Source organism: Sinocyclocheilus grahami, unplaced genomic scaffold (assembly GCF_001515645.1).
Source record: "Sinocyclocheilus grahami isolate Dianchi unplaced genomic scaffold, SAMN03320097.WGS_v1.1 scaffold659.1, whole genome shotgun sequence".
In the NCBI taxonomy this organism is placed as follows: Eukaryota; Metazoa; Chordata; class Actinopteri; order Cypriniformes; family Cyprinidae; genus Sinocyclocheilus; species Sinocyclocheilus grahami.
Window position 1 is genome coordinate 453773 of NW_015505838.1, and position 14548 is coordinate 468320.

The 14548-nt window shown below is 36.5% G+C and overlaps 1 protein-coding gene across 4 annotated transcripts in view; it reads right to left on the reverse strand.

Moving 5' to 3' along the window:
* Nucleotides 1–9614: 9614 nt before the first annotated feature.
* The window catches only part of LOC107558783 (vascular endothelial growth factor C-like), a 36782-nt gene continuing 31848 nt past the window's right edge, over nucleotides 9615–14548 (reverse strand). For all 4 annotated transcript variants that reach the window (XM_016242467.1, XM_016242466.1, XM_016242469.1 and 1 more), the window contains 2 exons: nucleotides 11786–12104; nucleotides 9615–10672 (listed from right to left, as the gene is read on the reverse strand). In XM_016242467.1, the coding sequence (XP_016097953.1) occupies nucleotides 10558–10672; nucleotides 11786–12104 (434 nt within the window). In that variant the 3' untranslated portion in view covers nucleotides 9615–10557. The remainder of the gene's footprint in view (nucleotides 10673–11785; nucleotides 12105–14548) is intronic.

Here is a 14548-nt window from a genome sequence, read left to right on the forward strand (position 1 = left end):
ATTCTGAACCACAAAAGCTCCTTCATTATCAGCCTTTACTTCATTAATGTTGAGAGAATTTACATAACTTTTCCTTTAAGATGTGTGTTTATGTTGTTTCACATTAACATATAATAAATAAATAAAAAAATCCTTAGTCTGGGGTTAAGTTTGCTTAACACTAACTTTAACACTTTTTTTTTTTTTACTTTTTTTTTTTTGCACAAAAGCAGTTTGTTGTCAGTTTGTCTCCTAGATACTCTAAGACAATAACAAGAGTCTTGACTGGGTCCAAGAAACTCTTTCAAGGATGGCCAATATCCTCAGAGGCGGGAAGGAAACGGTGTCAATTGCCCTGCTCTCCAGATTGTCAGATAGTCTTCAAGCCACTGCGACCCGTTCACACCATATATTACATCATAGAACCCATTATTTACTATCATGCACTCTTCCTGCTATAGAAACTGAACACGACTTATGACCTTTTTAAGGGGCGAAGCAGGAACCACTGAGAATCCCATTATATGTGTTAGCTTGTGTTTCAGGAGATGGGTGTGTGCTGGATGGACATACAACAATGAAAGAAGGTGGACTGTGTGAATTCGCAGTCCTCTCACAGTGTAAGAATTGTGTAGATACTTCATGCCACATCATATTATCTTTGTGTGTGGTTAGAGTTTTGGAGGTGGAACCTAGAGTTCCTATTATAATCCATCTGCCCAAGTGGTATTTGGGAATTATTATGTTTTGAATAAACCGGTTCAACTGATTCAATGACTGATTCATAAAGACAGTCACTTGTTCCTGAATGAATCAGCATTTTTGAACAAACTGTTTGAATAAATGATTCACTGACTCATCCATAAATTGAACTTTGAGCAACAGTGTTTGGAAGAATTTCAATGTAATGATAAATGTGTACGATAAAAAATGATTGCCGGGAAAAGGACGAAATATAAGAGAGGAATTTTCATTTCACCTTAGAAGCTGGATTTAATTTTAGTATGTACTTTCAGTGACATACTAGACTTTGATTGAACGAAAACAAACTGATGTTGACACTTAAGATTATTATGGCTGGTGTGGTTTGGACTATATTTAAAACATTCAAAGTGTTTTGTCATAATGTCTTCACATAAGAAGGTGATGTTCACTATAAATCTAAAATCCCCTGAACTGCTTGATGAATATGTGGTTTCAAAATCATTATCCCCTCTAGAATTCGATGAGAAAACATAACCCTGCTTTTGGTTAAAGCTGAAATAATACTTAGATAACATTACTTATGTGCTTTGACAACAAAAGTTTCTCTGATTTGCAATAGCAGTGTTCTGTGTCCTCTGAGGTTTAAGACTAAACATTTCTTTAATAATAAAATTATGCCAATTTACTTAATGCAATTTTTATTTTCAAGAATTTTTTTTAAATGAAATTATTATTTTTTACTTTTTTCTTCATAATAATATAAAGTTTTATACCCCTGACATTTTTTGTCGCCCCTTCTTCCCCAAAAAAATCAAATTCGTCATAAAATAGGTGCATTCAAGTAATTATATGCACTATAATTGCATATTTCTTTATATATATATTCACAAAATGTGAACCAACTGAAGGCAAAGGTGGGCTGAGGGGGTCTGGGTCAACTCAGTTGTTAACGCAAAGAAATGGCTTTCAACGAACCTCTCCTCTTGGCTAGTTTTGTTTCATTAAGCCACACAGGGGCTTGTCTTCTGTATGGAGCTCAGTTGTGAAAATCCGTTGCAAAATGGCTTTCTCCAAGAGTAGTAAAGTTAAAAGTGTGAAAAGCAAGACTGTGAATTTGTGTTTGTGTTGCTGGGCACCACCGGCTGTTTCAGATGGATTCAGACTACATCTGGAGTGTGTGAATTACATTTACAGGCTATAGTAGCCCAAAACAGCCTAAAGCCATGCATTTATAGATCCTGCCTGTGATTTAGCTCATTCTCAAAGTTTTAACAACCATTGTAGACTCCAATATAGCTGTGGACCTTAGTGGAGAGCAATGGTAAATCTCCTCTTGTTTGTGCAAGCAACCTGTGAGATGGCTTAAAAACATCAGTATCCGACCAAATTGACAGAATAAGCCTAATCTAACAGTTCCCAGATGACACAAAGCAATTCCAGAAGTAAGGGTGAAGCTTTCTCTTTTAAGTAGGCCTTTGTGTTTATGGCTTGAAGAATGCTTACTTGTAAAATCTGCACATACAACTGGTCCTATTTGAAAATTGTTCCAAACAGCACACATAGTCCTCTATAGACAATGGAGGAATTTCCCAAATATGCTGGTGGCTGAGAACAGATGGAAATTATCAGATGGATTTAGAAACAATGGAACATATTCATAAAGACTCCTGATAATTCTACTGTCCACAAGTTTTTTAAAGGGGTAAAATGATGCAGAATGTGTGACTGTATAATAGATTCTGCATTATGGATTATCTTGTAAACACACCTACTTTAGTTTTGACCTTTAAAATGGCATAAAATACTCATTGTACAAACTGAGATCTACCGGTATTTACTTTTTAGTTTATTCACATGTTTATTTGGAGCTGATCACAATCAAAATGAATCTGATTATGATTTTATTGCACAATGATGTGACGTCTGGTAATTTCAATGCTGAATTGGACAAAAGACAAACGAAGTATTAACATCATAACATGAAATCTCAAATGGGACTTTCTGAAATGATTCTCTGAAATTTTAATTAAAAGGTTGTTTTTAGTGAATATTAAAATAAGTTTTGAACGCTGACCTGCCTTACTGCAATAAATATGCTCAACATCATATTTGACGTGGTTTTAAAAGATCCAGTGAGCCCAAGAACAAACAAACTGAAGCTGTGACAAGCTGGACTTGCTTAACTGTGGTTTTTATTGACTAAACATGTTATTTCAACCAATTTTGAGCCAGCCTGAACCAGCAGAAAGCACTCTTTCACTATATACTGAAATGATGCATTCCATTTGCATTTCTAATTAGTTTTAAATGCTTTAAGGGACTTTTTACAAACACCACTTTAGAGATTAAACGTCCAGAAAAGGATCAACTGGATAGAATATCTGTGAATGAGGACTACATTGCTTGAACTAATTATAGGATAATATGAAATAATAATAACCATTAATAAGTGAACTATTATCAGAGAATGAAAAAACAAGATCATTTGTTTTCTCAAATGTTACTCACAGTCTTTATCCATGGGAGAGCACAAATTGTAAAATTAGAAATTGATCAAACCAAAACATCCTAATGCAGCCAAAGGAAATAATGGGCATGGCTTTAAAAATAAGACACCACTCAATTGACGCTTCAGCTATCATAGTGTGAAATTAGAGCAATTTGACGTTTACTTTCCTACCGATTGTCAAAATATCACATTGTAGATCTTGTTGCAGGTTGAACTGGTCATTGATATTTCTGTCCAAATGTGACCATTGTTTTTATTTTGACTGTAATCTGATGATTGGATTGGATTGGTTTAGACCACCAGTGGGAAATGTGCTTTTATTTCTAGTTTTGTTCCATCCTTACTCTCTTTGAAATGAACGAAGATGTGCTAAAAATCCTGTATCTGCTAGAAGCTTAATATATCTACTGGATCTTAAAGGGGTCATATGATGTGATTTCAATTTTTCCTTTCTCTTTGGAGTGTTACAAGCTCTTGGTGCATAAAGAAGATCTGTAAAGTTGCAAAGACTAAAGTCTCAAATCCAAAGAGATATTCTTTATAAAAGTTAAGAGTCAACCACGCCTACCTAAAACGGCTCGTTCTAACACGCCCCCACATATCTATGTCACTATGTGGAAATATTAGCACAATGCCGCCCAAATGTGCTCGCAAAGAAAGAAGGCGTGGTTTCACGAACAGCAGTCGTGTTGATAAAGCCATGTCAGGGAGACGCTGTGTTTCAGTACGAAAGCAAAAGCACTTTATTTGGCCTTCCGGAAGTAGATGCAATTAGGAATCATTGGTTAAGATTTATTTACAACAGAACAGCACAACCCAGATGTTCGAATTTGTGCAACGCATTTTATGGACAACAGTTTTTTGAACCTAGAAGAGTACAAAGCTGGCTGTGCACAAAGGCTATTTCTAAAAAAAAAAAAAGAGGGTCAATTCCGACTTTGCTATGACAATCTGGCACTTCTGAATCAGCGACTGTAAGTATGTTTTGTTATTAGTTTAAGTATTTGCTATTGACTGTTCAAATGCGGAGTTTTGCGCAGCGCAGAGTAACTGCCTGTCAGAAATCATAGCACGTCAGCTGTCTTAACCGCTGCTTGTGTACTGCATCATTAATGTGTCTGTCACTCGAATCTGTTGCCCTTTCGAGCTTGAACTGATCGTAAAACTAACGACATTATTAACTGTCTTAATATTTACTTTGAAAGCTGAAGCTGCTTGAACTGATCGTAAAACTAACGACATTATTAACTGTCTTAATATTTACTTTGAAAGCTTTAAGCTCGTGATTATGGTAAGGGGCGTTACATTTCTGATGCGTGCTTGTGGTGTTCGGGCCAATCACAATGCACTGGGTCAGCTGGCCAATCAGAGCAGACTGCGCTTGTCAAATGAGGGGGCTTTGTTGAAAACGATGTGTTTGAGAGAGGCGGGGCATAGAGGACCTACAATAATGTACAGTATTTGAAAAAGAATGTGTTTTTTGAACATTAAAGCATGTCAACCTATTCTGTTACACCAAATACACAAAATAATGATCTTTAAAATAGCAACATATGACCCCTTTAATGTACACGTGCTTATTCTGGGCCATATTTTCCAAAGTATTACAGACCTAATGGCTTGAAATGGCATCTGCTTCGAAAGCTAATCTTGATAGATTATAACTACACTGTAAAAAAAAATCCGTAAAATTTACGGTAAAAAATTTTATCGTAAAAAATACAGTAGCAACGTTTTAGGTTTTACGGTTCAAACTTTATTATTTAATTTACAGTTAAATACCGTAAGTTCATTAACTGATATAATGTTAATATACCAACCTATTGAAGTACTGAAATCTGTTTTGTACCTTTGTAATAAACTGATAACCACCAAATGCAGGTGGTGATGAGAAAGTCACATGATGAACCAAAGCCCATCACAAGCAGCTTTTAAATAATAACATATTTAGAAGGTGCACAGTGTCATTCACACAAACGCTAAACACCCTCATTGTAACACACATGAAACTGAAATAATGCAATAAACATTCATTTAACAACATTAGGGGTAACACACAACCCTAATATACAAAACTGACAAGAAAAAACTAAGAAGAAACATAGTTATTTCAACAAAAAAACATCAAATTTGAAATGTAAAGCAGGGAATTCTGGGAATGTCAATTTACGGTTATTCACTGTAAATTATACGGTCTTTTTCATTTCCAAAAACGGTATACTACCGTAAAATTAATGTCCAATACATGTAATGTCCTATACAGTTTTTCACCGAATATAGTAGGGGAATTTACCGTTAACCATTTAACAGGTTTTTACTGTAGCATTTTTACAGTCTTTTACCGTTAAATTCACGGTAATTTTTTACAGTGTATTTTAGGCTCTCCAAAAAGAAGGAATGTCATGTTTAAGTTTAAATGACATGCTATAGAAAAAGTACAGAGAGAGCTAGATGGATTCTGAGAAGTCTGTGTCTATAGCAGGGCTGTTGACCCCTGGCTGTTTCTTCACAGACGTACATGGGGTGGCTTTAATTGCTGAAAGGAAAAACACCCTCCTAACTTGCCAATATCCACATCCTCTCTTTCTTGCCCTTTTGATTAATTTTTCATAATCACTTAATGGTTTCCTTTTCCCACATGCTAAAAAAAAGCAGGCCCATCAGGGCACACTGATGCTTATTCTGGCCTCTCTTGTCAGCAAGGCCTCAGCGGAATTCATGCCGGACCAACTCGCTGAGGAGATGAAGTTGGATGCTGTTTAGTGCAGACAGCTAATTTTTCTGCTCCGAGAAGCTGCTGTCATTTTCAAGAGATGAACATTTAGACCCCAGCCATCATTCTGAAACTTGTGTGGGATACTGTGTGTTGGGGTCGGCCTGTGACTGATTGATTTACTGAAAGGCAGAGACGTGGGAAATAATGCAACGTCTAATTTAGAGGAAGTCTTAATCTTTTAGCGGAGGAGTGGTTGGGAGGTGTTTACCTTCTTAAACTTGTATGTTTATTGTGGTGGTTTGGTGGTTTCAGGCAAGGAGGAAAATGTAGGAGGGTGCGCTCTGGCTCGACTGACTGGGCAGGAAGAGGTGCTATGGAAGGATTTGCATCCTGTAGGTCAGGTTGACCAGCCTTATTGTACTATAATATGAACCGTTTCATATGACTATACTTACTAACACGCAACTTTGAGTGACAGCAGGACAACCATGATTCCCAATGCTGCCTGATCCATAAAAGCAGCAAAGAGGCCAAATACTGTGACCCCTCAGGAACTCAGTCTGAAATATCCATGATTTATGGCCTCTGAGAGAAAAGAAAGAAATGGGGTCTGTTTTCCGGGCCAATCAGTCAGTCATTCCATGTTCTCCCTCTTGGGTCTGTCAGGGACACTGAGAGGGAGTCATTCCATGTCTCAATTATTTGAAGAGCATACCCAGCAAACACAGACGTTCCTCTAATGTTACTATACGGTTCCTTTTTCATTATGTCCTTGGAACACAACTTCTACTGTTACAGGAAAGTTATTTGTAGGTTTTACTGTTTATAACCAACTAACGTTGCATGGAGGTTTTTGTGTAAAGAACATATAAAGAATGTTCACTAAAGGTTAACTTTCACTTTTAATACCCAAACAGTAACATTCCTAAATGTTGCAGAGAGGTTTTTGATAACTACACATGCAGTCCACAAGGATCTCTCTTAATTATTCTTGTTCTTATTGTTGTTAGTAGTAGTAGTAGCAGCAGTATTATTAGAAAAGTAGTTTAGAAGTGCAAGTTATCTGAAATTAATAAACAGAATATATGCATGCATACATTTAAAAATTTAGCCCACAAAAAATGCAAAGTAAAACAAAACTTTCACTCATATACCATCCACAGCTTAACATTTTTACCAGATGCAATTGTTTAAAGTTTAAATACCATAATGATGGATTTGTTTCTTACAAACACGCAGCTTTTCACTTCACAAAACATTAATTGATGGCATGGATTACTTGTGGATTATTGTGATGTTTTTATCAGTTGTTTGAACTCTCATTCTGACGGCACCCATTCACTGCAGAGGATCCATTGGTGAGCAAGTGATGGAATGCTAAATTTCTCCAAATCTGTTCCAATGAAGAATTTTTTAATTAAATGTCCTCAACAGAAACTTGACAACGGGAGTTGTGTGAGTGATTGGAAGCATAAATTTGCATGCTGGACATTCAGACAAATGAGGATGGGACAGCTGATTGCAGGACCCTTAGTAATGATACAAACAGATTCCACAATCAGCTTCGAAAATAAATTATGCATTTCCCCTAAAGGGACATGCAAACAATGCAGAGTTGTTGGTGTCATGTGTAGATAATGTACATGTAGGCAATAATATCCCTAACCAACTGCAACTTAATTTTGTACGTCTGAATCAATATTAAAATAATGCGCAGGTGAGTTAAGTTACATAGCATCCAGTGTGTGACAGGACAGCACATACAGCAGTGATCTCATCTGCTATGCAAAACCTGGCAGTGCGGCAGACACCTAAATGATGCCAGGTGCATGATACTGGAGCCCATTCAGGTGTAAAATACACACAGAAATTATAGCTTTTATGGACTTAAGGATTTATTTGATGACCTCTAGCTGTGGTTCCCAGGACCACACACAGGGAGAGATATTTCTTCAGCAGTGTAACATATTTCTGCTTATTGACATGTTCTGGCTACCACAAGTTTTTCTATGCATAATCAAATTTACGTTACTCCACATATATCCGTAAATTCGTTGCTGTGCTGTGTTTCGGTCGTCACTTATTTTTGTTTACATTGTATAAACATTCTATCTGGGACGTCTGAAACTCTAGTTCTTTAAATTAACAGAACAAACCACTCATTTATTTACATGTCCGTACTTGTTTTCGTTTCTAGTTCATTGGAATATACAAGCACCAGACAAAAACCCAATGTCGGGTACATGTTGAAATGTAAACCTCGTATTCATTCACTATGAACAAGTAAGCCAAAGCAAAGGGGAAAATCGGGCCAGACATGTCTCCCCCCCCCACCACCCCCCCATTCTCAAATACTCATATCCACTGACTGGGCGGCTGTTTCTAGTTATTTCATGGTGATTCACTGCGAGTGCACACATGTTATTTTTATCAGGTCTCTCTTGGGATTGTGCAGCGGATGCAGATGGCTAAAGTACAATCTGTTGCAATCCAGGTTACAGGGAAACTTATTTTCAGCTGGAAATAGATAAATTGTGCAAAATTTTACAGCATAAAGTCCATGGTAGCATGTCAGAGTATGCAATGCTAGAGAAGGAAGAGGAAATACAGTCCAGATGTAAAAGTGATGAGACCTTAGAACTAAAGAGCATAGGAGGTGATGTGTGAGCATATATATATATACAGTGGCATGCGAAAGTTTGGGAACCCCTTGCAGAATCTGTGAAAATGTGAATAATTTTAACAAAATAAGAGAGATCATACAAAATGCATGTTATTTTTTATTTAGTACTGTCCTGAGTAAGATATTTTACATAAAAGATGTTTACATTTAGTTCACAATAGAGTATAAAGTTCACTGATGTGCCAGAAGGAGAAACGATACTTTTGTACTTAATTTGTCTTCCGGGAAACATGCAAGTATCTTTTGCATCCGAAAGGCAGTACTAAATCGGAAAAAATTATATTTCAACAAAATAAGAAAAATGTGGACGTCTTCATCCTGTTCAAAAGTTTTTACCCCCGGCTTTTAATGCATCGTTTCTCCTTCTGGCACATCAGTGAATATTTGAACCTTTTTTAATAGTTGTGTTTGAGTCCCTCAATTGTCCTCAGTGTGAAAAGATGGATCTCAAAATCATACAGTCACTGCTGGAAAGGGTTCAAATATGCAAAAGATGCTGGAAAACTGAAGGAGCTGGAGGATTTTTCTGAAGAACAGTGCTCAGTTTAACTGTTCAGAACAAACAAGGGACTCATGAACAACCATGGATCATCCAGGTAACCACACACAGCATTAAGAACCAAGGGTTCCCAAACTTTTGAATGGGGTTATTTTAATAATTGCAGCTATTTTTTTTCTTGTGGACTAAATGTAAACATCTTTTATGTAAAATATCTTACTCAGGACAGTACAAAATAAAAAATAACATGCATTTTGTATGATCTCTCTTATTTTGTTTTTTCTTTTGAAAACAACAGATTCTGCAAGGGGTTCCCAAACTTTTGCATGCCACTAAGGCCACCTGCTGTATGAATATGCTTGAAGACAAAAGACATGCTGGATTTAGCTCCAGAGCTTGTTTTTAATACTTCTCATCCGATGGATGAAGATTATGGTTCCATTATGGAGCTACTTTCTATTGAATGAGAAACAGTGAAAAATCACATGCACACTTTTGGCAGACTCAGACACAAAGACTGGGATGGAAGCAGAGGTGATTTATTATATTTACAGTGTCAAGCTGAAACTGTAGCAGATACCAAGTGGAGTTGGGCCAATCACATTCCTCCTATGTATTTATTTACTGAGGTCAAAAGTCTTAAAAGGACTTTCTCCACTTAAAACTGCTTTTTCTTAAGTAGGCAGGTTGGACGTGATGTGGATTCCATTCATCCCAGCGTATATTGTCACTCATGTAACTCTTATGGAACTGCATATATATATACAGTAGCACCGGTTTTCAGCAATTAATGGTCGATATCCAGGTTTATGTGCTGTATTTCCATTCAGAGTCTTCAATATTGTTGCTTGACTTGCGTAATGGTCTTAGACTGTCAACAAGCAATGCTTCCAGCAAAAAAAAAAAAAAATCTTTTTGCTGGCTTGCACTGTCAGTTTGATAGAATTTAATCTGGAATGATAGGCGCATATATTTGATAGTCAAAACTGAATACATTTGAATCATGTGCAGTATTATTTCAATAAGATAGTCTAGCTTATAAATAAGTTAACAATATATAATACAACATTATACTTTATTTTACGGGACTTAACATGATACAAAAATATTGATCACAGTGTTTTTTCTTCGCAGAGATTTGAAATGAATGCTATGAACAAGGGAGTTTCAAAACATTTCATGGCAATAAATTATATAATCATTATCTGACAAATACGAATAGACAATTCAATTAAAACAATGAAAAAACATGGCTCCAGCCTTTAGAAATATCTCTCTCGGTCCTTGATAGCTCACCCCATGCTTGATATGTGGGGTTGAATGCGGACATTTCTTGTCTCCCATTACTCCACGCTTGTCCACATGACAAGCACATGTGAGTCAGATAAGCAGCAGTCGAACATAGCACTGCTCCAAATGCCAGCGTGTCCATTAGTATTCAGCGCCACCTGAGCTGTTAGTTGTGTTTAGTTCAGTCTCCCCCAGTATGTGGGTATACAGCGACACAGTTCCTCACTGAAATACTCATTATCATTACATCCTCTTTTCTTGGGGTCCACGTTACATGGTGGCCTGACACAACTAAGAAAAAGAGATGAAAAAAAATGGTATTACTATCAAACATAATCACTGTAGCATTTAAGTGCAGCAGTAACATTTTGTCAAGAGCTATTCAAAAAACACCATTCACAGTATTACTTGTAGAAAGTTGATCACTGTGCAAAAAAAGCTAATAATAAAATGTAAAAAATATAAAATGATGAAACGGATACAAATATACTGTAAATCTTTGACAAAACAGAGGCTATGAACCTATCGTAACACTTCACAATAATATATTAGTTAACATTATCCAACAATGAACAATATTTCTACAGCAATCTTAATGTTAATTTCAACATTTAATAATACATATTTAAAATCAAATTTTGCATCCGTAACATTACTTAATGCACTGAACTAATATGAACAATTAACAACTGTATATTGTCTAACATTAACAAAGATTAATAAACGCTTTTAAAAAATACATTGCTTATTGTTAGTTCATGTTAACAAATGCATTAAACAATGTTAATAAATAATAAGACCTCATTTGTTACCCCACAGACTTTTGGCCCCACCAAAGACATTTGAATCCTGCTCTCACATAAACAGTGTAAATCAACTTAAAATGAGGTAATGGTACAGGGCCTTGGGGCTGAGAAACTGAAACTAATAGAAATGCAGGGTTTTCAGTTGCACAGGTCAAAGAGGGAAAGAGCATGAAAAGCCATGTCACACTAAACATTAAGTTAATCATCTTGGAGCTGGTTTAACTCGTACTGTTTATGAAACCAAGCCTTTATTTTCCCTCCTTGCTTTCTATAGGCTATATTCTATATATAATGCTGTGTGAATTTTTTCAGATAAAATCAAATAATTATGGGAAATTATTTGATTAAATTATATTTAAATTAAATTAAAGATATCAAACTGATGACTAAAACTAAAAGGAATTGTAATGGCTGCATGCCCTGTCAGCATAATTCATACAGCAAAGTGAGGCAGAACCAGCAACATGAACTCAACCAATGACGTGAGTTTGGGGCGGGACATTCTGTCCCTCCAGTGGCAGACTATTATGACTCTCCTTCAGTATTTGAAAAGGCAATCGTTTTACATTTGATAAATAGCAGCAAACTCTTTTCTCACCTGCATGTACCCGGGTGGAACCGCCTTCCTTTTAAGAAGCACTTGTTAGGGGACTCTGTGCATTCACACACACATTTGGTGCGGTTGAGAGGCTGACTACTAGGACACACCTTGCTGCAGGTGCACTGGCAGGTGTCCTTGTTGAAGCTCTGATGAGGCTTGCAGGAAGAGTGCTTCGCTTTACACACACACTGACAGGTGTTCTTGTCCAGGTAGCGGTGTGGTCCACACCCTGCCGTTCGCAGCTCTTTTTGGCATACACACTGACAAGTCTCCTCATCCAGCTCTTTGTCGGGACCGCAGAAGTCCTGCTCAAAGTCTGCAGATGGAGAAAAGAGAAATAAAGAAGCCCTTATTTTATGTTACAACTTATTTTTACATGTGTGAGGAAATCTTTTGTCAATGCTATGGAATACCTGGCCAATTCCCAGAGCATTACACAAGTAAAGAACAATGTCATGCACATTTGTCAGACATGATAAACTGTTCAGCAATACAGCCTTTCTCAGCATTCCTTATGCTACCCCCAAAAGGTCTAAACAGATGTTTTACTTTACATCTTGATGAAAACATTACATTCGGTGGCTAATTCAACTCCACTACAGTATATTCCTTCCTTTGTTTTGGAGTGTACAAAATGGCCTAAGAACTTGGCTGAAGAGAGAAAGTGAATTCTTGTCATGAGTGTTTGTGGTTTCTGATGATTAAATAAATCACGGCCACATTACGAAGAATTAGAGTCATGTAGAAGGAGTTTATAAACTTTTATATAACTTTTTGTTAGCATGTTGTTGCTCTACATATGTGCAGAGAACCTTGCAAAATAGACAAACTGTTATGTCATTTAAACCATTATGATTTTAACTTTAAGTTGTTGTCACATTCATGGCATGTCAATGGTATTATTGTAGTGTGGTTTGCCGTTGACGTTTCAAGACATTTCTCTTGGGAAACTGCTCAGTTACCGTAAATAAAAAACAATATTTGGTTTTCAGTGGAAAGGTACCATACTGGTCTGGTTTTGTTGGAATAACCACATTTTAAAAACTTCTTTCACAACACAGAGGGATTTTTTTAAATATGTCACTGTGGATTCAACTCACATATATGATTTCACAGAATGTATTCCCTCTGAGAGATATGGGGTTTACCTCATTTACCATAATTGAGATTCAAGTCAGCATTTATATTGGTTAGAATAACATGGGGCGCACATTTCTGCAGGTGTTGGATTTAGATTGTTGTTTCTGAAACACTTTTAGGGTATTCAAAGACTGGATAAATGGTTTTTATTTTTATTTATTTTAAGTTTGGCTAAATGAGGGTAGATATATAATTTGGGTCACTGGAATTGAGCAGATCAGATGCAGTCTGTGCAAAATCATTTTTGGGCACCAACTTCTTTATGGCCAAAGACAAGACACTCACTTTGTGAGGACCTATTAATGTATTCAAAAATACATTCAAAACTACATTTCATACTTGCAATGATTACACATATTCAGTAATAAACATTTTTTTTTTTTTAGATTTTAGAAGTCAAAAGAGTCTGGGTGATACATACAACTGTTCTGATATCATAATGAATAAAAAGAAAGAAAGAAAATAACTGAACATGGCAAAGTTACTTCAGGTTACAAAATGTGTTGAAAATAATGATTAAGATGTACAAATCACAGTTTAGGTAATGTCATAAAAATTTTTTTATGAGTACAGAGTACTAGAGGAAACAAGATGACCATTTATCATTTATTCATATCAGTATAGCATCAGTTCATCTTATGTAACCTGCCACTGCAGCAGAGGAAGATCTTGCTACATTTGAACATTTATATGTTTGAGAGGGAACATATGAAATTACACAACTGGAAAGAGGTGAATCCGTAATACTGTTAGTGGTCAAAATAAGCTGACCCACAAGGTAATGTGCTATTACTGTATGCAGTATAAAGCTTATCTGTCACAGATTGAGCCAAGTAAAAGGTGATGTGGGACTTTTCCATGAAGCAAGCAAAAAGAATAACAGTCCCGAAACATTCCTCCTAGTGTGTCTACTTTAGCAAAGATTAATTTGACCGGTTTCACTCCCCAAACCCCTACAGTGGAGCTGAACGCAAATCTATTATTCCATTTCAGCATGACAGTCAACAAAATTGGCGAGTATGCTATAGGAACATAACCATCCACACTAAATCAAGCTGTCTTTTCAAATTTAATATAATGCCCCAATATGTGTGCAACTGTTTTAAACTGCACTCACACATTTTTATTCCTATTTTAGCCTTAGGGTCTTCTATGCATTCTTATGCTGTGTGCATAAACCAACAGACTGCTATATCCACAACAGGTTTGAACTGTCATATTTACTAAGCGTAAGGAAGACAAGTATGTCACTACCATCGCACTGAACCTGAATTACATCATGCTCCACCTGCACAAGACCTCAGGTTTGAGATCAGTTAGAAGGGTTAGAATGAGTAATTATTCCATTTTAAATGAGCACACTTTGCTGGGGATGTTTTTTGTTTGGCTTGAACAATTGCCACAAAGCTGAAAGCAGCTATTATGGCAGCTTTCCTCTCTACAGAAACGCAACCGTGTTTTTGTAGGCTTTGTTTTGTTGACACGTAGTCAGGGTGTTGATTGCTGAGTTTCGCTCCGTGATTGTGCTCTGCCTTCATGATAAACTATTTCCTAAATTCCAGAGTGGACACTGTAGCGTCTCGACCAATCTGACACACTAATTTTTATTTGATTTAACAA